General features: G+C 35.1%; 1 protein-coding gene and 1 non-coding gene across 2 annotated transcripts; both read left to right on the top strand.

Annotated features, from left to right (window-relative positions):
• Positions 1-555: 555 nt before the first annotated feature.
• Positions 556-662, top strand: LOC131639915 (small nucleolar RNA R71). The gene has a single exon (XR_009295082.1). It is a non-coding gene; the product is annotated as a small nucleolar RNA R71 (small nucleolar RNA).
• An 11747-nt stretch (positions 663-12409) lies between these two features.
• LOC131639912 (polygalacturonase-like) lies at positions 12410-14384 on the top strand. Its single transcript, XM_058910353.1, has 4 exons — positions 12410-12586; positions 12746-13072; positions 13238-13756; positions 13831-14384. The coding sequence occupies exons 1-4, from the start codon at positions 12458-12460 to the stop codon at positions 14227-14229; spliced, it is 1374 nt and encodes a 457-aa protein (XP_058766336.1). The 5' UTR covers positions 12410-12457; the 3' UTR covers positions 14230-14384.
• The last annotated feature ends 9137 nt before the right edge of the window (positions 14385-23521 follow it).

The raw sequence follows: 23521 nt of genomic DNA on the forward strand, positions 1-23521 counted from the left end.
TTCCTAGGGGTGTTTTGAGCAGCTACAGGCGCTTTTTGGTAGCCAGGTGGTACAGCAGGTGCTTGTCCAGGTGCGTACAACGCGTTGTTATTTTTGTAAGAAAAGTTCGGATGGTTTTTCCATCCAGGGTTGTACGTGTTAGAATAAGGGTTTCCTTGAGCATAGTTTACTTGATCAGGTGAGACTCCAGTCAAGAGTTGACATTCGGCAACTACATGTCCAGTCAATCCACAAATCTCGCAGTTAGGGGTTACAGCAGCAGCGGTGGCTGAAGGAGTGATGGTTAAGTTCTCGATCTTTTGAGTTAAGGTGTCTACTTTAGCGTTAACGCGGTCTATACCACTTACTTCGTACATACCTCCTTTGGTTTGGGCTTTCTCTAGAGCGGCTCGTTCTCCTCCCCATTGGTAATGGTTTTGTGCCATGTTCTCTATGAGGTTATATGCTTCATCATGAGGTTTGTCCATTAATGCTCCGCCAGCAGCGGCATCTATAGTCATTTTAGTGTTATATAGGAGACCACCATAGAAAGTATGGATGATCAGCCATGGTTCGAGTCCATGATGAGGGCATAGTCTAAGCATGTCTTTGTAACATTCCCAAGCTTCGAAGAGTGATTCGTTATCTTTCTGGGTAAATCCGTTGATTTGACCTCTGAGCATAGCAGTTTTGCTAGGCGGGAAGTATCTCGCTAAGAATACTCTCTTCAATTTGTCCCATGTAGTTATGGAATTAGAAGGCAGGGATTGAAGCCACGCTCTAGCTCTATCTCTCAAGGAGAAAGGAAAAAGACGCAGACGAATAGCTTCGGAACTAACGTTGTTAGCTTTGACAGTGTCGGCATATTGCACGAACACAGATAAATGGAGGTTAGGGTCGTCTACAGGGCTTCCAGAGAATTGATTCTGTTGAACAGCTTGGACCAATGAAGGTTTCAGGTCGAAATTGTTCGCCTCAATTGCAGGTGGTGCGATACTTGAGTGCGGTTCAGCGCGCGAAGGAGCGGCGTAGTCTCTAAGAGGACGAAGAGCAGCCATCTCTAACTTTGGGGTGAATTGATTTGTTTGATCAGTAAATGCCAATTCCTGATTAATCGGAATTGGTGCTACTTCGGGAAGATTGCGAGCTCGACGTTTGACGTTAATGAAACGTTCGATCTCGTTAATTCGTTGTATTAAATCTCCTCCTTGTGAACGAGTATTTGGCATACAATCGTTCAGAAAGAAAGGGAAGAATTGTCCTAGTCTCTACGGTGTAACAGTGAGTTACGATATCGACTTAAATAGTCCCCGGCAACGGCGCCAGAAACTTGATCGCGACTTTACGTGTCTATAAATCTGATGACTGCAAGTGCACAGTCGTGTCGTTTAGTTTTAAAAGGTATCGAATCCACAGGGACTACGAATCGATCTACCGTTATCTAAGGTTACTATGTAAAGCTAGGGCTACTAAAATTTTGATTGTTCCTAAGGGAGAGTGATTGTGAGAAATAAAGAATATAATAAAAAAAACAGATATCAGTATGTATTTCGTTTAACTTAAGGTGATCTGAAGGTCCATTGGCTTTTGCATAATTTAATTAAAAATCTTTACAAATTCAGTTGGTTAAAAATCCTCGTCTCAAACTTTCGCTCTGTTGATTTAGATTACTATCCTAATCCTAATGTACGCTTTCGCCATCCCATTAGATTTTAGAAAAGCTTTTTGGAAACAACGTAATTAATAAAATGCCTATTTTATGAAGTTGTTATCTATTTAAATCTCCTAATCTCAAACTTTCGCTCTGTTGACTCGGAACAAGTTAATATCCCTAACGTACGCTTTCGCCATCCCGCTCGGGTGTAAAAACAATTTTTGAAAATAAATAATGTCCTGTGTCTACTATCTGATTAAAGATCTCAAACTTTCGCTCTATTGATTTTAACCTTTGACTGTCTTAAGACCTCAAACTTTCGCTCTATTGATTTTAAGACTTACTAATTAAACTAGACACATAAACCAAAAACAAGTTATAGTTAACAAAACATAATTAAGCCAATTTATTCGGATCCCACGGTTAACTTACTCTACATACCGATACCTTAGTAATTTAGCCAGACATATTAATACAGTTAAACATGCATAAATCAATTTGGCTTATAATAAAAGGCATGTTAATTGGCATATAATATATCATGCAGATAAATATATAAAGGCAATAAATATAAAACTTGAATTAAATAAATTGAAACTGAATCTTCAAGTACCGAACTTCCACCACAGGTTGGCTGGATCGTTCTTTAGACTTTAAACGGGCAGAAAATAAAACAAGGAAAATAAAAGGCGATAAATCTAACGTAAGGCTAGATTTATAAAAGGTTCACAACAATTTCCGGTGTAGAAATCGTTGTGAGAAAATAACTGTTTGAATTAAAGGAAGACAGGAAATATGAGGTACGGTACAATTTTGGCAGCACTTCGTTAGCAGGAAATCGGACAGATTGAAGTGAAGTATCTGCCTCTATTTATAGGTGAGGCTTTGCAGTTTCTTTGCATGAAAAGAGGAGCTTCCAACAGACTTGGACTCGGAGACGTGCGTCTCCGCCTTTTTGGGGACTTCGTTGAAGACTTGAGACGTGCGTCTCAAGTGGAGAGAATGTAGGGGACTGGAGACGTGCGTCTCCCTTTTGCTGACGTGTCCACTGAGACGTGGAGACGTGCGTCTCCACTTGCTTGCATGGTTTGGGCTGCTTTCCTTCGTGGGCTGGATTGCTTCATTGGGTCTTTGGGTCTCCTTCAGCACACTTGGGGCTTATTTGCACTCCCTTTTTACTTCAGCACCCATTTTTTGTCTTTTAGGCATAGATAGAGGTCGTTTTAGCTCCATTTCTTCTCTTTTTCACAAATAGTCATAATAAGAGTGTAAATCCTGAAACAAAGCAAAAACTCGCGTAATATCATAATAAATCAATATAATAAACGGAAAATGCTATAAATATCTATGGATTTCAGGCTAAATATACGATATAAAATCGTGTTATCACCAAAGCTGCCCAGATGATATATTTAAGGTGTTACGGATTCGATGGCGTGATTTTTATGATCTAAAACAGCCTGTATCTTGAGAACCGAAGCAAGCTCTCTCCTTGCCCTAACAATCGTGAATCCTTGTTCAAGGCTCAAAGCTTACGTTTTTCACGTCAAACCTGTTCTAAATCAACTCACAAACTCGTACCAATCATTAAGTTGCATGGAGATATCGTGAATGAATGAAATCAAAAATCAAGAACCAACATGTTTATGTGAAACGTGAAACATGAACCTTAGGCGCATTTCATGTTATAACCCAAGCATATTTATTGTATATTACCTCAGAAATTGAATAGGATGGATGGGAGACTTGGAAATTTTCTAGAAAAACAAATATGATCTTTGCTTTGTTCTTGAATTTTGCACTCTTTAGAATCCTATTCTCCTTGGCCTCCCTTTCCAAAATTTTGTCCCCTTGTGATCTTTAGGTCTTATGCTTTTATAGGAGAGCGAAATTAGGTTTGAATCTTGGTTTGAGATTGGATTATTTGATGACATGGAAATTGGAAAAGATTTGCATGCAATCTTTCTTAATTTGGTCACAACACTATTTTGTGCATATTTTTTTCATTAAATCTTAACCATTGGATGATATTTGAGTTGATTTGAATTAATAAAAGAAGAAATATCATTATATAATTATTTTAGGATTTTATTTGATTTTTATTTGAAATTAATTGAATAAAATCAAAATACAAATAAAATAATATCACAAAAAAAATTATATTGGACCAATAGACTTCTCTTGGGCTTATTACCACGTGGACAATTCAAAATTATAGGCCCACTACTTAAAAATTAGATTTTGTTCACTTAGGGTTTCAAGCAAATTTCCAATTTTTACCCAACTTGTGCAAGCCGTAACTCCTTCAATTTTTATCACATGGAGGTGTTTTAGGACTTTTTGGAAAGCTTAAGAGTCCTCTAAACACTGCTTTTGGTTTCATATCCATTGAAGTTTCCATGCTCATGTTATGGGCTTTTGAAAAAGATGACCTTTTAATGACCTTTTTGGAGGACTTGTAATGTATTGGACCATATCTCTTGAATAAAGCATTTTTAGTTTTGGCATGTGAGAGACAAAGTTGTAGAGAATCCAATTTCCTTCAGAATAGGATTTGGTTGGGAAATTTTTGATACTCCATGTGGAATTTATGGCCAGTCAAAGGTGAGTTGACTTTTTAGTTAAAAAACCCTAATTTGAACTTTTGACTTTGTTCATTTCTGAGTTTTTATTAATGAATCATGATCAACCTTTGATCAAATGATGGATATAACCTCAAATACTCGATGTTGACCAAAAGTCTTGAAGTTTGACTGTATTTTGACTATAGTTGACTTTTAGGTCAAACTAGTCGACTGTGGATCATCTGAGCATTTGAATGAGCAACTCTTTGGAATTGAAGCTTGACTTTTGACATGGAGATACCTTGAACCCTAATAAACCATATCAGATTGTTGTGTGATCTGTGTGTACTACAATCTTAGCTCCCACCAAATAGGACCGAAACTTATCATTTGCGAACACCAATTCTAACAATTACTTTATTGTGGTTGTGTAAATAAGTTTGGCGGCATGTAGGGTTCTGCTTGCATAATAGATAACATGTAACTTCTTATCTTTTCTTTTCCCTAGAACAACTCCAATTGCGTAATCACTAGCATCTCCCAGGATTTCGAAAGGTTGCGTCCAATCTGTGGGTTGTATGATAGGAGCAGAAATCAGTGCTTGTTTTAAGATGTTAAAGGCTTCAGTGCATTTTTCGTTAAAGTCAAACATAACATCTTTCATTAGAAGGTTAGTTAGGGGTTTTGTTTTCTTGGAGAAGTCCTTAATGAAGCGTCAGTAGAAGCCACCATGTCCTAGAAAACTTCTTACTTCCCTGATGTTTTTAGGTGAGTTAAGGTTCTCTATTACTTCTATCTTGGCTCTATCGACTTCTATGCCTTTTTTGGATACAATATTCCCTAGAACTATTCATTCTTTAACCATAAAATGACAATTTTCCCAGTTCAACACAAGGTTCACTTCCACACATCTTTCTAAGGTTTTCTTAAGGTTAGAGATACAATTTTTGAAATCGAATCCGCATACTGAGAAATTGTCCATGAATACTTCCATGATTCCGTCGAGATAATTTGTGGAAATTGACATCATACAACGCTGAAAGGTGGTAGGAGCAGTACAGAGTCCAAAGGGCATTCTCCTATAAGCAAATGTTCCGTAAGGACAGGTAAAATTTGTATTATCTTGGTTTTCTGGGTAAATAGGGATTTGAAAAAATCCTGAATATCCATCTATATAACAGAAGTACGAATGTCTAGGTAGGCGTTCGGGCATCTGATCTATAAATGGAAGAGGGAAATGATCTTTCCTAGTCGCCTTATTCAACTTTATGTAATCTATACACATACACTATCCTCCTTCTTCCCGTTTGGCTACTTGTTCACCCTTCTCATTTTCTACAACCGCGATGCCTCCTTTCTTAGGTACCACATGTACAGGGCTTACCCACTCACCATCCGAGATCTGATATATAATACTAGTTTCTAGTAACTTAAGAACTTTTTTTTTTACTACAACATTCATTATAGGGTTTATCCTTATTTTGTGTTCTCTTGAGGGTTTTGAATCTTCTTCTAGCATAATCTGATGCATGTGTACGGATGGGCTTATTCCTTTTAAATCAAAGATTTTGTACCCTAAGGCTGAGGGATATTTTCGTAAGATATCTAAGAGCTGATTTGTTTCATTTTGGTTTAGGGTACAATTAAATATAACAGGGTGATTCATTTATTCATCCAAAAACTCATATCTTAGATTCTTGGGTAGTTCTTTAAGTTCAAAAGATGGCTTTTTAGGATCCGACATAGGATCGGGGGTAAAGGCTAAACATTCATAGAGGTTGTCATCAATGTAGGGTTCCATTCTCTTAAATCTGTCATCCTCCAAAATGGGGGTTTAAGGCAATTTAATTTTAAATTCCTCTCGCTAAAGTTCATTTATGCATTCGTCAATGATATCGATTGCATAACATGCATCTCCAATCACCGGTGCCATTAAGAACTTGGAAAGAAGGAATTCTATCTTTTTATCTCCTACTTCAAAAGTTAGTTTTCCTTTCTTAACATCTATTATGGCTCTGGATGTCGACAAGAATGGTCTTCCTAGGAGAATCGAAAATTCTTCATCTTCCTTGATATCCATAACTACAAAGTTGGTTTGGATATACAACTAATTGTAAGGACATTTTAGTCGGTTGGGATATCCCTAGGGTATTTGACGTATCTATCAACTAATTGTAAGGACATTTTAGTCGGCTGAAGTTCTCCTAAGCTTAACTTCTTGTAATCTGCCAATAAAACGTACACTTGCTCCTAGGTCTAAGAAAGCTTTGTCGATCATATGATTTCCTAGGATCTAAAGAATGGAAAAGCTTCCAGGGTCCTTTTCTTTCTTGGAAAGTTTACTTTCGGAAATGAAGTTGCATTCTAAAGGTTTAGGATCATTGAGTCTGCATTTGTTGGACATAATGTCTTTTAAGAACTTAGCATATGATGGTATTTGCGTGATTTCTTCGGTAAAAGGGATCTCTACATGGAGTTTTTCTATCACCTTGATGAAATTTTGGTATTAACTTTCTATTTTGGTTTGTTTAGGTCTCTGCAGATATGGAATTGGTGCTTATATGGTGGAGGTGGTGTATATTCTTTATATTTTGTTTTTGCTCTTTTGTTTGGTTGCTTTTTGGTTCCTCTGGTTTCTCCACTTGATCCATTGGTATGACATTTTCCTTAGGTTTTTCGGGCGCACTTGAAGTTGGATTCTCAGGTCCATCATAAGCGGTTCCGCTTTTTAAGGTAATGGCATTTGCTTTCCCTCTAGGATTGGGTTAAGTTTGTCCAGGGAATTTTCCTCCAGATGTAGTTTGTGCGGCTTGTGTTTGAGCTACTTGTAAGATCAGAGTCTCAAGCATCTTATTATGGGTTATCATCTAGTCAAACTTAGTTCCTAGTTTTGTGATTAGTTTATTTGTATGAACGTTTTGGCTGTGGAACTATTTATTTTGCTGAGTTTGGGCCAGAATAAATTTTTCCACGGTTTCCCTAAGACTGGGTTATGGTGGTACAACTTGCATAGGCTGATTTTGTCTTTTAGCTTGAAAACTTTGCGGTCTTAAAGATCCAGGATTTTTGATTGAGTTGTTGTTTTTATAGGAAAAATCGAGTGGTTCCTCCATCCATGATTGTAAGTATTGGAAAAAGGGTTTCCTTGGGTGTAGTTAACTTGTTCTGAGCTAGGCTCATTCAGTAGGTTACAATCAGAAGTTTGATGTCCTTGGGTCCCACAGAGTTCGCATTCCGATTGGACTGCAGCTTTTGTAGCAGGGTTATAAGACATATTTTTTACTTTTAAGGCTAGGGCGTCCATGCAACTTATCTCATGTATTCCTCCATGGGTCTCCTTCTTTTCTACTGTTGCTCGTTATGCTCCCCATTGGTAATGGTTTTGGGCCATATCTTCAATGAGGGCACAAACTTCAGGGTAAGGTCATATTTTCTAGTTTTGATGATAACATTAGGAATTAATTTTGTATAAGACAATGTGGTACTCTAATAAGTTACTTTTTCCATTTCAGGAAAAGTGTAAAAGTGTATGCAATATCTTATCTTTCAGAAACTCTGACCCAGATGTTCTAGATGACTACATCATAACATGGTCCTGAAGACATCAGAACATGGTCTTGAAGTTATCAGATCATGACTATTAGAAGCAAGCTCTAAAGATCTGAAGGTATCACGTTCTAAGGAACTTCCATAGTCTGAAGCGCTGGAGTTCTGACTTGCATCAAACGCTGGAAGCTATGATGAATAAAACAAAACATAAAGTCTGATTCTAGAAGAAAGCAAATGATGAAAAGCTAGAAAGGCTAGTCTGTGTGTCTAACAAAAGGAACGTTATAAGTATGGTTATAAAAGGAAAAGTTAGAAAAAGCAGTTGAAGCAAGGCTCGAGGTAGTTGACAAAAGCATGAAACATTAAATGTATCATTGTACTGTTTACGCAAAGCATTAAATTCAGAACTATTCAACGGTCATATTCTCACGCCTATAAAAGGAACATGTCAGCCAAAGAAAATGGCTAGAGCTTACGTTACAAACTCATCACACTCTGAATCTTTCTCACGCAAAAAGCTCTTGAACAAAGGAAGCAATCTCCATCTTCAAACTCACATACTTTTGTAATCTTAGTGAGTTATAGAACTTAAGCTTAAGAAAAAAATCACTTGGTGATTTCAGCTTTTTAGAAGCAACATTAATCTCTTGTATTTAAATATATATATATATATATATATATATATATATATGTATATATATATATATATATATATATATATGTATATATATATATATATATATATATGTATATATATATATATATGTATTTGTAAACCAAAATTCCTTGAGTGATCAAGTTGAGATATGTAGACTCAAGAAGACTTAGAGGTTGATCTAAGTGGAGAACCATTGTAATCAGTTTTTGATTAGTGGATTAAATCCTCAGTGGAGGTAAATCACCTGTGAGGGTGGACTGGAGGTAGTTTGAATTCAAAAGAACAAGGATAAAAATAATTATGTTCATTATTTTTATTTGCCAAGAAGAAACAACCCTTATTCAAGTTCATTATAGAAGGTGTGTATGATCAACCATTGGTCTAGGCCATGGTGTGGACAAGCTCTCAAAAGGTATTTATATCTCTCTCAGACCTCGAAAAGTGATTCACCTTGGTTTTAAGTGAACCTAGTGATCAGGTTTCTAAGGACACCAGTCTTCCTTGGGAGAAATTACCTTGCAAGGAATACTCTCCTAAGGTCTTCCCAAGTTGTTATCGAGTTGGAAAGAAGAGAGTCTAACCAGTCGTGTGCTTTACCTCTAAGGGAAAAGGGGAATAATCTTAGATGAATTGCTTCAAGCGAATCACCGGCGAATTGGTTCGAAATTATTAGTTGTTATAGCAGGGTTTACTATACTAGAACTAGGCTCTTCATTAGATGGTTGGGAAAATTCCTTAAAAGATCTTTGGTTACGGTCTTCGAATATAGCTCTTATTAACCTTTGGATTCCACTAAAGTATCTACTAAGTTTCCGGTGCTACGATTCTTACGCATCTACCGGCTAATAAAGCCTTAGTCTAAATGGGATAACACAGGCTACGAAATTTGACAAAGTTTGGCCTCCAACAACGGGGCCAAAAACTTGATGGGTTGCGTATATAGAGTCTAAAATAAAACTGCAAGTGCACAGCCTATCGAAGTAATATATAAGATTATCGAACCATAGAGACCAATCGTCAGTCTATCAAATCTATTGCTAAAGTGCTTATCTAAGGCGGGTGAGAATAGTTGATATGAGTGCAGTGCAAGAAAGTAAATGGATATAAAAAGTCCAGATAAAAGCAATAGGTTTGAATGTAATTCACATAAATCAGACAGTGTTCCAGTCATATACGATAGAATTACTTATAGGGCAATATTTTCTACTTATAGAAAGGAACAATTTAACGGGAACTTATAGGTTTGATATGCTTATTTGAAAAGACCTCTGATATTTTAATTCCAAGGTTTAAATAATAAAATGTTGGAAATAGGGTTATTTCAGATTTACATATCCGAAACATCTTAAATTTTTTAAAAAAGGTGTGTTAGGATATGTGCACATGCAAAGGGTAGTTTGAGGTTTTTAGAGGTGTTTTTCACCCTGGGTTTGGGGTTTTTAACCTAGTTTGGGGGTTTTTAAGCCCATAGTTACAGAGCACATTACCAAGTTTAAATCCAATTCATGAACCCATATTGGGGGCCAACTCAGAAGCCAAGTTGAAGTCAAAAGTTTTTTAGAACACCATACAAAACAACAATTACAAGATTTGTATACCAGTACAACCAAACCCTTTCAAACAAAACCAAATGAAATTCAAAATTCCAAATTAAACTACACATTACAACTCATAACATGATTAACTTTACAATCAATCCCATCAATTTAAGTGATTTAATCAAGGGCTCACAAGGTACCAAAGAGCTTCACTCAGATCACTCAACAAATCTCCAAAACTTTCAAAAATTGTAGCAAACTTTGATTCAACTCTTCAACAAAATTTCCTTCTAGAACTTAGTAGATTTTCATCCATTCTCACTCTACATAACAGTTTAATCAAAACCAAGAAAAGGGGTGGGACAAAATTACTGTAATGCTTCCAAATTGATTTCAAGAAAGATCTTCCTTCAAAAAAACTCAACGAAACTATTCTCCATCAAAACCGATCTCCAACCACAACGCCTTCAAAACTACATTGGTCACCTTCAAATCTCCATCGACTCGTTTGAAGTCCTCCATCAACCGATCCGAGTCACGATACACCTTCAGCTCCTACAACCATCACATCCATACGCATCACCTTCCCTAGCCTACTCTTTGTAATTTAATTACCTTGTTCATCACCATCAACCATACCACTGCATCCTTTATCTATATACCAAGCTATACCTCATGTTTTCTAAGTCGATTACCTTGTGGATCTCCATCAAACTTCTTTTTCAAACTTAAAAAATTTCACAATAAACCTTCACTTTGTCAAGTGATCGAAAATTATTTTTTCCCAAATAAATGTTAAAACACTTAAGCATATTCAAACACTTTCAAAAAATCTAAAAATAACTTCAAACATCATTCAATCCTTTTTGCAACTTTCCTTTTCAATTTAAAACATTTTTCATAAACGAGACACTTAGTCAATTTCAAATGTAAACATGTGAAGATCGTGTGTTTTCCACTCAAATGAGATGACGTTCGTAATTCGTTTTAATCCATGATTCAGTTATCCATTCTTGTAGTGATGTAAACATTCTCTTATCCATGTGTCATGTAGCTTTCTTTCTGTTTGAACGCGATCGAGTAACTCTCGCTAAAATCAATCAACAAACATTCGTGGTTACTATCACCACGAACTAAGAGGCTCTAACTTCTTCATTTCACATAGAGGATACGTTGGCACCAGACTTTGTAAATCTTGCCGAGCACAAAAAATAATAATAGCAGTTCTTTTCCAATCTCTTCACTCTTTTGCAAACAATAATGCTTTAGCATAAAAAACACAAATTTCAAGAGGTTCATGTGGAGTACCACAAATGTGAGGGGTGTTAATACCTTCCCCCTTGCATAACTAACTCCATTATCCAAATCTTTTTCTTTGTGGATTTTATCGATATTTTCCCCTTTCCTATTTTGGAAACAATAATTTTGGTGGTGAGTTTTGCTTTTATGAGTTAGGTTAAACAATACCTTAATCCCGGTTTTTCGAACCGCTATACCTTCCCCTTGCATAACCAATCCCCGTACCTATATCTTTTCTTGTATAGGGTTTTATCGATATTTACCATTTCATTTGGAAACCGTAAGTTTGATGGCAACTCTTGCTTTCTGAGTTAAGTTAATAAATAGCTTAATCTTATTTTTTCCACCACGACACATGTGATTTTAAGAACACATGTCTAACCGTACTAGGAGCTCCATAAGACAATTTTGTCTTTATATCTTAGGAATTTCTTTTATCAAAACTCATAATTTCAATCCTCAAAACTCAATTAACTTCTTATAAAATTAAGAATCTTAACATAAAGTGTATTTTAAATTTTTAAGAACTCCACTAAATTAAAACTCACGTTCCAACAACTACTATACACACTGCAGCAACCATAATGACCGCATTCACAGCCTCGCAGCGGCAACTGTAATTTAAATCCATCAAGATATCCAAAAATCATTCAAACAAAACATAACATCAGCATACACTTATAGCTGTTAATAGGTTCATGAACCAAACCACGAAATTTTTATGTGTTTCTCCAATTAAAGGAAAACTTTTAAAATTCCAATGTTATTAATTAATGATATTCTAACAAAAATACTTATATATCTTGTATATTTTATTTTTAATTAGTAAAAAAAATACCACAATGGATATATAGATTACTTTTCCTTATAAACAATATTATAATTTTTTTGAATGGCAAGACAGTAATATAATTAGTAGTCATAATATTATATTTAGAAAGTGAGTGTAAAATGGTAATGTTAAAGTCAAAGACAAGTATAGTAAACTTGTTATCTATAAGAGATGAAAAATGATTGTTATTAATAAACATAAGTAATAACCAAGCAAATAAAAAAGGAAAGAGACATATTTAGACAATAGTTTGTTTGCCTTGTTCATGGTAATGAGCCTTCGACATTCATGTATATATAGTGTTCAACCTTAATTTGAAATAACGCAATCATTCAAGAGAAGTAAAAGCATATAATAATAATAATAATAGTAATCAAAGAATATATGATGAAGAACTTGAGTATTGGCATAATATTTTCATTCATATATTTTCTAGCGGACTTTGTTGCAGCTCAATCTGGAGTCTTTGACATATCTAAATTTGGTGGAGCACCAAATGCAGATATTACTCAGGTAATAATTATTCTTGTTGAATTGACAATGAGAAAAAAATAGTTTCTAATAATTATTCTTGTTGAATTGACAATGAGAAAATAATTAGTTTCTAATAATTATTCTTACTGATTTGAGAATGAGAAAAAATTAGCTTCTAATAAATTTTCCTTTCATAAGGCCTTCACGAGTGCTTGGAATGAAGCATGTGCATCAACAACTGCCGCCAAAATTGTGATTCCGGCTGGTACATACAAGATGGGGTTATTAGAAGTTAAAGGTCCTTGTAAGGCTCCTGTAGAAGTTCAAGTGGATGGCACAATTCAAGCACCTGGGAACAATGCTGATCTTAAAGGAGCTGAACAATGGATCCGGTTTGATGATATAGACTCCCTTACCGTATCAGGAAAAGGAGTTTTTGATGGTCAAGGTGCAGCTGCATGGAAAGGTGCTTCAGTTGCTTGGAAAGATAAATCTCATGGAAAAGGTTCCAATAAACGTGCAATTGTAAGTATTAATCACCCAAGTAATTATATTCAACAATGAAAAATCTTACTCAAAATTAATTTTTTAGGTTGAATTCAAACAAACAAGCATTATAATTAGGTTTTTTGGTTAAATTCCAAAAAAAAAGCATTATTTTTAATTAAGTTTTCTGTTGAATTCCCACAGAGTTTGTATTTTGCTTACTGCAACAACACCATGGTCACTGGTATTACATCTAAGGACAGCAAGTATTTTCATTTTATGGTTTTGGGGTGTAACAATATCACATTTGATGCTGTCAAAATTATAGCCCCTGATGAAAGTCCAAATACTGATGGAATCCATATGGGAAGATCAAATGGTGTTACAATTATTAATACCAACATTGGAACTGGAGATGATTGTGTATCATTGGGTGATGGTAGCAAAAATGTAACTGTTGAAAATGTGAATTGTGGACCAGGACATGGTATTAGTGTTGGAAGCCTTGGAAAGTATCCAAATGAAGAGAATGTAGCCGGTTTTATAGTTAAGAATTGTACTCTCACGGAAACTGAAAACGGTGTGAGGATTAAGACTTGGCCTGATACGGCGGGAAAAATTACTGTTACTGATATGCATTTTGAAGATATTATCATGAATAATGTCATGAACCCTGTCATCGTTGACCAAGAGTATTGTCCATGGAATCAATGTTCCAAAAAGGTAATAATCACTCGCATTTTTATTTGTTTACTGTTAAATTTTAATGTATATATCTAACATATTCTATGGTTTAGAATCCATCACAAATAAAGCTAAGCAAGGTTACATTCAAGAACATTAAGGGCACATCTGGAACATCAGAAGGAGTGATTATTATTTGTAGTAGTGGTGTACCATGTGATGGCGTGGAGTTAAATAATGTTGATCTCACATTTAATGGAGCACCAGCAGTAGCTAAATGTTCTAATGTCAAACCTTTAGTTACAGGAAAAGCTCCTATTTGTGGAGCTTCAACTTCATCATCAACTTCAGCATCACCTTCTTCTTCACCAGCTTCAGCATCACCTTCATCTTCGCCAGCTTCGGCTTCAGCAGCTTCAGCTCCTAAAGAGTCAGCTCCTAAAGAAGAAAAAGAAGACAAAAAAGAAAAAGAAGAAAAGGAAGAAAAAGGAGAAAAAGAAGACGACGATTAGACAAACCATCCCCTTAATGCGAGGATGCAGTAGTATAGTCTTATAGGAATACACATGATTATTAAAACTATTTTCATGTATATTTATTCTTTCTCATTAAAATAAGTTTCACTTAGTTTCTGTAATCTACGAGTTAAAATACATTGTTTAAAATACTTGTGATTTATATTTAAAAATGTTTCATGAAAATATGTGAATTGTACTAGGTTGTACAGTATTCAAATGCATAGTAATATTTAGGTGAACCCTAAAATGTAATTGAAGTGACTAGATACTTTAACCATAACTAATTACCAAAGTAAAAAAACATCATCCAAAAGAAAAAATTTCTCCAAAAAAATAAATTTCCAAAGGGATAGAAAGGATGAAAGAAACAAAATGCTCTATAACTTAATAGCACCAAGGGGGATAGAGGGAAAAAAGATCGTAAACTCATTGTACTTTTTGTAATACATTGGAAAATATTCAAGGTGTTATGAAGTATGAATTAGGTATTTTGGGACTTAGGATTTTTTAGTACACATAGAAACACACATAGTGTTACAAAATTCTCCCAAATTAATTTAAAAAATAACTTGGAAGTTCTATCGATATTGTTTATAAGAAATTGAGATGAATTAGTTGACTGATTTAAAATAGCACGAATGGAGCAAAAATAATGATAATCAATTATAATCTATCATGTTAGTGATGTATTAGTTCACTATTTCTACATAGCACAAATGGAGAAAAATAATTCTGCTTTCGGACGATCTATATGAACATAAGGAATGGGTTAGTCTAAACATAACTACAATTGAAAGACACTACTCCAATCCAAAACATTTTTTGTAATGAAGACCGCCAAATACATAAACATCAAAACTATGGTTTTCAATTCTGGTCCCCAACCGCAAATGCACTTGTAATATTCCGGATGCGGTTGCCTCCACAACAACATTTGACTGCAATTGCGGTGTGATTTTAAAATGTCGCCTCTTGTAGTATTATAAACATCATAAGACAAATTCAATCATGTTTATTTAAGTATTTTCATCAAAAATAAAAATATTAGAATCTTAAAACTCAATTTAATTCTCAAGCAATGAAAAAAGTTAACATTAAATGCTTTTCAACGTTATATTTCAACTTTCTCCCTGTAAAAATTCACACCGCAATGCAGCATGGCAACACCCGTAATGACCACAATTGCAACACCTACAACCGCAACCGCCGTTTAAACCCAAGATACAACCTTAAGAAAAGTATTGTTTTCACCTTTTTTTAATAAGCAGGGTAGCAACGGATACCCAACCATATTAAAAAGGAAACTAGGAAAATAGCTCAACCTATAGTTATCTTCTAACACCCCAAAATTATTAATTCTTTATTTATTGAATATTGGTGTTTAGTTGAAAGTGTTGATGGTTTTTTTGGTGAACTAGTATTTGGTGGAGCTAAGTGTGGGGTATTGAGAATTATTTTAGAGTTAATAATCACTATTAGAATTATTTTAATAATTTAAATAGAATAGAAGTGTAGAGAAATTAAGGGTATGGCAGTAAAATCATGTAGAGTAATTGAGGCTAATTAGGGAAGATTATAATAAGGGTCCAATGGGTAAAAATATTAAAAGAGGGGAAAGGAGAAAGAGATTCACTCTTACGATCGTGATATTAGAGAATACATTATGGAGAAGAGCTAGGGCACTAAGGAAAAAGGGGATTCGATAGAAACTTGAAGAGAGGATCAAAGCTAAGGAAAGATCTAAGGCAACAGGGTGATCCTTTCATTATAGTTGATATGGGGTTTAGTATGTAGAGTTTAATGGGGTTTGTGTGGGATTTGATGAATGTGATGAATTGTTATGAAAAATGACAATTTGTGTTAGTTAGATGTTAATTCATGAAACTATCGTATATAATTGAATTGGATTGATGGGTAAATATTGGTGTAATTCTTATCATTATAATGTATATGGGTTTAGGTATTTGTAGGTTTGTTTTTGGAGTTTTGATTGATGATGATAACATGATGATTTCGTTGGAAATTGGGGTTATGAAGTGTTTATTTCCCTTGATTAACGTACCATATGATATAATATATTTTACGGTTGTTGGAGGTCAAAACTTACAGTTTGGGGTCTGTTGGAAGGCTAAAAAACATGAAAATCACACAAAATCGCGTAAAAAGGTGATTTTCTGGGCTCTGACATGGCCCATGTCAACTAACACGTGTGGCTGTATCAGCTCTATGTATCTTGGTGCCAGAAAGTGAAAAAATGGAATTGTGGGTTTTAAGTGACATTGGTTGTGTTAGCTAACACAGGCGGTCGTGTCAGCTCCTTGGATTTTGCTATGCGAAATCATTTTACCATAACTTTTGAACCGTAAGTCCGTTTAATGCATCGTTCAAAGCATTCGGAATGAAGTACACTTTGGAAAAACAAAATGAACCATATGATGTATTTTTCTAATGATGGTGCAAAGATAAAGTGATGTGTTTATGCATTGATGTAACATGATGTATACTTGTTATGATGAATTAATGTGATTATGCCTTGATGGAATATGACATATGTTTCCTATCATGAATTGATGTTGTTATAATGAAGGGGTATGTATTATGAAGTGTGTGATGATATTATAATGATTACAAAAATGATGGTGCGTTTTGACTAGCAGTGATCATGTTTTATTTTGTTTTTCATATTACGCTTTCATGGCATATGTTAGGACTCTGATCCAGCGGTGATTTGTAGGACTCTGGTCCTGTGGTGGAATTAATCCCATTGTGCTGATTGTGTGTGTTATAAGATATGCTCTGGTTCCAAGTGGGAACCGATCCTATTGGTGGGGATCTTTGGAGGTAGATGACTTAATGTCGTCAGTGATGTTTTGGTACCACATGCATGTGTCAGTGATGTTGCATTCCATAATTTGTGTACTTTCATGTTGATTGGTGAAAAATATGTTTTGATGATATTGTGATGTGAGTTGATGCTTTAGTGATGTTGTGTGTTCATATGATGTGGTGATGGTATTTTTGTTAATAACTATTATGTCTATTTCGTATATCATTTTGTAATGTTCGCGATTACTCACCCTTTTTGTTTGAATGCTACCTCCACGAGGTTACGCGCAGGTGATCAGGACTAGCTTATTAAGGAGTAAGGATAGCTCCGGAGTCGTTTAGTTTTTCTGTTGAATAAAAGGTCTTGCACTGATATGTAATATCGGGTTGGGATCGTATGATTTGAATACTTTAATTGTTTGAGAACATGATTCTATGAGTTATGGTTTGAAGTTGAATTTGAGAATTAAATCACGAATAATGAAACATGATGGATAATTGTTATTTTATTTTAATATTGAGATCGACTGCATGATATTTGAATTTATGTTTATGTTTCAAAAGAAAGTTTAATTGTTATTACGTAGATAACTCGTGTTATGACGATGTAACACTATTAATGATGCTTGTATTTTAATAAATTGATTTAAAATTACACGCGTTATATATATATATATATATATATATATATATATATATATATATATATATATATATATATATATATATATATATATATATTAGGTAGAAGGGTGTTACATTAGTGGTATCATAGCAGGTTGATCTGTCCGGCCAGGTTGACTAATGTGGTTTGTTCCTTAGTATACGACATGCCGTGAAACAATGTCAGTGCTTGTTGGTTTTTCTAACTGTTTGCTTTAAGGGGTTGATTTGAAATAAGTGGGGGAGAAGCATTTGCTTCTTTGACATGTTTTTGTTGTGAAGTAATAGTTCGGTGTGTTGCTGATTGCAAGAGTGCAAGTGTTGTTTGTAACACCCCATATTTTCTAATTTTAATTTAATTAGAAATTAAATTATTATTTAGTATTTTTGTTGAACTAATTGGAGGAATTATGGAATATTGGTAATTGGGCCAGAGATGTGGTTAGTAAAGAGGGGGTGTGATGGTTAGGCCTTTTACTAAAGTCATACTCTATTTTTCATAAAATAGGGAACTGGGAAATAGAAGAGGAAAAGAAAGGAGCAAAAGTCGGAGAAAGAGAAGACACGTGAAAGAGGAGAAAGGGAGGAAGAAGAGAACCTTCAAGAATTCGACTCTAAGGTAAGGGGGGATTCTTCGGGTTAGTAATTCTTATGCAATTACGGGTAGTAGAATTAATTAGGATTGTTATTTAGTTCAATCGAGTGTGTTGGGTTTTGGGGAATTTGTTAGGCTTTGATGAACATTCATAGTTTTGTATGATTTTGATGAATTTGGGTGATAACCATGATGTATGGTGTTAATTGATGTTTAAAACTTATTAGAATTGTGTTATATTGTGTAAATTGGTGATGTTTGTAGTGATAACTGTGTGGAGATGAAATTGATTGAATTGGAATGATGGTTTCTGTCAAAAACTATGAAATTGTTGTTGCAGGTACGTAGGAACCGGTTCCTGTGTGGGAGGTGTTGCACCCCAAAATTTGCCCATATAATTTTATTTCTAACTGGCTTAAGCTTTACATTTCATTTGCTTCCATCTATTAGGTCATTTAACATATCATGCATTCATCCAACAATAAAGCTGGGCATTGGATCATTCGTCATGGAAATTAGGATTTTTATCCTTTATGCTTGAGCTTAACAAATTGTTTCGACTAAGGATCGAGAATTAGGGTTTATTTCCCTATGATGGAGTTCGTCAAAGTTTTAAATGAGGCCAACTTAATTGGGGTTTGCTCTTGGAGTATAGAAATGGCATGTGTCATACCCCAAATTTGTCCTACCCCATTCATCTGGCTTATGATTCATATACATACATCATTTAGGTCATAATCCAACTCATGCATTCATATCATTGGTACCATTCAAAAGACTAGCAAGAAAGAGCTTTTATGGCAGAGGATTTCCTACCAAATGTGTGGATCAAAGGTGTAATCATGTGGCTCTATGTTCATTGAAGTCCTCCTGGATTAGGGTTTTCTCAGTCTCAACTCACGGCATTGGTGGAGTGTAGAAGCGTAGAAGTCATCTGATCCTCTTAATCAGGGTTTCCTTGACCAAAGTCAACCAGTCAACTTTCTGGTCAACATTTAATCAGAGATGGATTTTATGAGTGAGAAGCTTTCATACTGTCCATGTGGATGTGTTCATTTGACTGGATTTGACTGGAGGAGATTTAATCAAGAATTCCATCAATAATCAGAAAAATCAGAACAGTTGACTTTTGGGTCGAAATCAGAAGATTTATTCAAATATTGACTTTTGGTGGAAATTCAATCAGGAAAAGTCAAAGAATGGATAAAATCAGGAGTTTGACAAAAGTTGCCAAAAATAGAAAAATGACAAAAGTGGAAAGTTTTGACACTTAGAAAATTTTTGAAGGTTTTAAATCTTGATGAGCAGTCCACTTCAGCCCTGATTTACACGTGGCAAATGGCGTTTTTTTAGAGAAATTTCCAACATCAAAGTTGTTCCTCTCATGGAGGAGAACAACTTTGTAGTTGGACACTTTTTCATTTGAAGCTTGTATGAAGAGGTAAAGTGGTTTGAAGTTACTGAAAATCCATTCAATCTAAGTCACAAGCCAAGTCATGACCAGACATTTCATCAAGCACGTGGCATGCCAAATTGCAAGCTGAATTTAGAGACATACACGAGTGCTATGAATGAGATCTTGGTATGCATCTCTTCTTTGCCATCCCTCTATCCATTGAAACAAGAATTATTGCAATTGAACAAATATTGAGCCAAATGCAAGCCTCCAAAGTCATGCCTTCACCCTGACCAAGTCAAGCATCTGGCCAAGGCAGAAATCCAGGTCATGCGCATGCATATCATCAAACACATGGTGTGCCAACTTTAAGTCTAAATTTCTTCCTCCACAAGTCTCCATATTAAAAGAGCTTGGTCTCAAATAACTCCTTTCCATGTTCCCTACCCATTGAATCCAATTTCATTAATTTTGGACGCGTATTGATCTAGTTAAAGACACCCAAAGTCATGCTCATGGGAAGTGCGTATTGGCAAAGGCATCAGGCATAAAATTTCAGGAAGTTTGATCTATACCATGGCCTCTTTAATGGGAGCACGAGTTTGAGGTGAATGATGGAGTATGCGTTAAGATAGGAGTACTTGGAGGAAGCATATTAGCCACTTGCTACATGAAGAGATACCAGATCCACAATGCAAAACACTTGTAGCCAAGAACACAACCATTCACCATCACTTGCCATTTCGAGCCATGCATTTACTGATTTCAGAAAAGATGACACAATGCTTGCTATAATTGCATGATACTTGTCCATTAAGTCTTGCAAAAGAATGAGTGCATTTCAAGTCCCACACCCAAAGGAAGCATGTTGTGCACTATCCTATTGCCCTATAAAAACAGATCCACACCCTCACTTCTCACTCACAATTCACAAACTCACACACTCTCTTCTCTCTTCCTCTCGTTTTACACTCTTTCTCTCCACATTCTCCCTCTCCCTCAGTTCTCTCTCTTCTCCCTCACTCATTCCGCCACCACTTGCCACCATAACAACCTTCTCCGGCCGCCATAACCAACTTCCCTAACTACCTCCGGCCACCACTCTTCCAACTCAACTTTCAACATCAATCACGTTCATCTATTACCATCATGATGCCATACTGAACAAGGTCATCATCTTCATCACGAGCTCAGAATGCTCAGCCAGCTAAGCTCACTTCTCGGTTGTTAGATGAACTAGTTAGCGCACGCTCACTGTTATCATCGGAGGCTTGGATTTGTGCAGCTTCCTCTCTATACTGAATCAAGAAGTGCTCAAGTAAGCATCTGAAACTCTTTGAACCTTGCATTCAAACGCTTCAAAACTATATGCATCTGTTCATAATCTTGTAGTGTATGTCAAATCTTGATTCTGAGAATGTGATTCGTTTTACGTGCTATGCTTTTTGTTTGAATGATTGGTTCGCATGTTTGAGTTCAATGAGACGTAAGATTCATCTTGATGCCATTAGCATGAGTTTTGATGAATATGCTAGATCTTTGGGTTTTTAGATCTGTACTCGGCTTTGAAGCTCAAGCAAGAATCAATGAAAACTAACACCAGATCTATCATCTACGCAAGAATCCGAGTGGAGTGGTGGTACTTTGATTAATTTCTTGAAAATTTGACTCATCTCCGCCGTAGGCTGGCCGGAGAAGACGACCGGAGCCCTGCTCTGGCGTCTGTATTTGTTTTGGTATTTTTTTTGCACCGACTGGCATACGTGGCGCGCTTGCATTGGCTTCTTTCCCATTGATTTGTGATTTTTGTCTTATTCCAATCATTAGCGCGTGAGGTGGCATTTTGTGATTCGCTGGGAGCTTGTTTTGTCACTTAGTGACTTAAGTGATTAATTGACCAATTGATTTCTTTCTATGAACCATGCATGTCACGTATTGCTAAATAAAACCATATAATATGCATGCTGATTAAATAAACCTGAATAATAAAATGAAGTAGAATTGAGAATAGAGGAAAATGGATGGTGGGCCTCGTATGCGTTTGGGCTTGGACTTTTCTGGATTGTACACCCTATCTGCTAGTGCACCACGCGCTAGTGAGCATGGGCCTTGCACGTGCCCTGCTATCCCCACCCCCTTGTTTTGAGCCCAGTTTCTGCTTTAATTGACTTCTAGTTCATTCTAAAACTATTTTTTGCACCCCCTTGTTGTTTAATAAATAAATAATAAAAATTGATTTTCTTTTATTTCTTTTGCATATCAATTCATTTTTCTTCTAAATAAAAAGTGACAAAAAAACATTTTTCATCCAATTAGCTTTTTTTGAAATTTTATTTTCTTTTAATTGAATTTTAATTGATTGATTTCTTTGATTTGTGATTGGTTTATTAACCATAAATAAATAGTTTTCTTTGTTAATTCAAAAATAGTTTCTAATATGAATAAAATGCAATTGTTTGTGTATATATTTTCATGAATAGTTTAGATTTTAATTCTTTTCCTTTTGTGAATATTTTCTTATATTGTGAAATACCAAAAATAACTTCTTCCTCATTTCTATTAGAAGTAATCAACAATTAGGCTTAGAGATTAGGCTAGTCCCACACCTTTTCATCCTTTTTCTTTTACAACATTAAAACATCTATAAATATCAAAATAAAATCCCTTTAAAAAATACAAAGAAAATACTTTAAAAACATTAATAAAAAAGTGAAAATCATTAAAAAGGGAATGGAAGCTTGAATCTCCCTTGCTTTAGGGTCCGTTTGGTTCAACGGAAGGGATGGGAGGGGAGGGAATTTAATCGAGGGGAGGGAAATGGAGGGGAAGGGAGGGGAGGCAATTTAACTAAATATATGTTTGGTTCAAAGAAGGGAAGGGGAGGGGAGGAGAGGGATTTTTAACAACAAGTATGTTTGGTTCACAAGGGGAGGGGAGGGATTTTAAAATCAATTTACCTTTTTATCCTTATAAATATTCTTATTTATGCTTAGTAAAAATAATTCTAAATAACAATAGTAATGAGTAAATTTACCAAATAAAAACTTGTTCATTCATAATATATATCTTTAATACAAATCAAACCATTATCTGATCTTATGATTCATCTAACACAATAAAACAATTTCTATAATTAAAAATAAATAAAATAAGATTAGAATATTAAAAAAAAATAAACAGATAATATTTGAGTTAAAATTTTTATTTATAACATAAATATATTATATTTGCATATATTGTATATTGTTATTATTATTAATAGTATAATAAAAAAAATCTTATTACTATCATATAAAAGAACCGATATAAGTATAAGTATGTTATTATTATAAAAAAAAAATAATATCAAAAAGGGAACTTCAACAAAATAAAAAGGAAAAAATTCACCTGGGAGGAACAACACACAAATAGCAACCGCACAATAGAAAAAAATAAACGTGAAATAATAAAGAGAAAAAAAATCTAGTATTTAATAATTCAATAAGGACAATCTTGGAATTAAAAAAATGATTGAGGTTAAAATAGAAAAAATAAAAAAATTATAATTACTAAATCTTCCCTCCCCTCCAAATCCCTCCAATTTGGAGGGGAGCAAAAAGTGAGCTTTGGAGGGATTTTGCTCCCCTCCCCTCCCTTTATAAAAAATGAACCAAACACGTATTGTTATAAATATCACCTCCCCTCCCCTCCCCTCCCCTCCCCTCCCCTCCCCTCCATCTACTCCCAACCAAACAGACCCTTAGGGAATCATTCGAGTGCTTGGATCTCCCTTGCTTTAGGGAACCATTCGAGCGTAAGTTTCCAAC

Source organism: Vicia villosa, unplaced genomic scaffold (assembly GCF_029867415.1).
Source record: "Vicia villosa cultivar HV-30 ecotype Madison, WI unplaced genomic scaffold, Vvil1.0 ctg.002861F_1_1, whole genome shotgun sequence".
NCBI classification, from domain to species: Eukaryota; Viridiplantae; Streptophyta; class Magnoliopsida; order Fabales; family Fabaceae; genus Vicia; species Vicia villosa.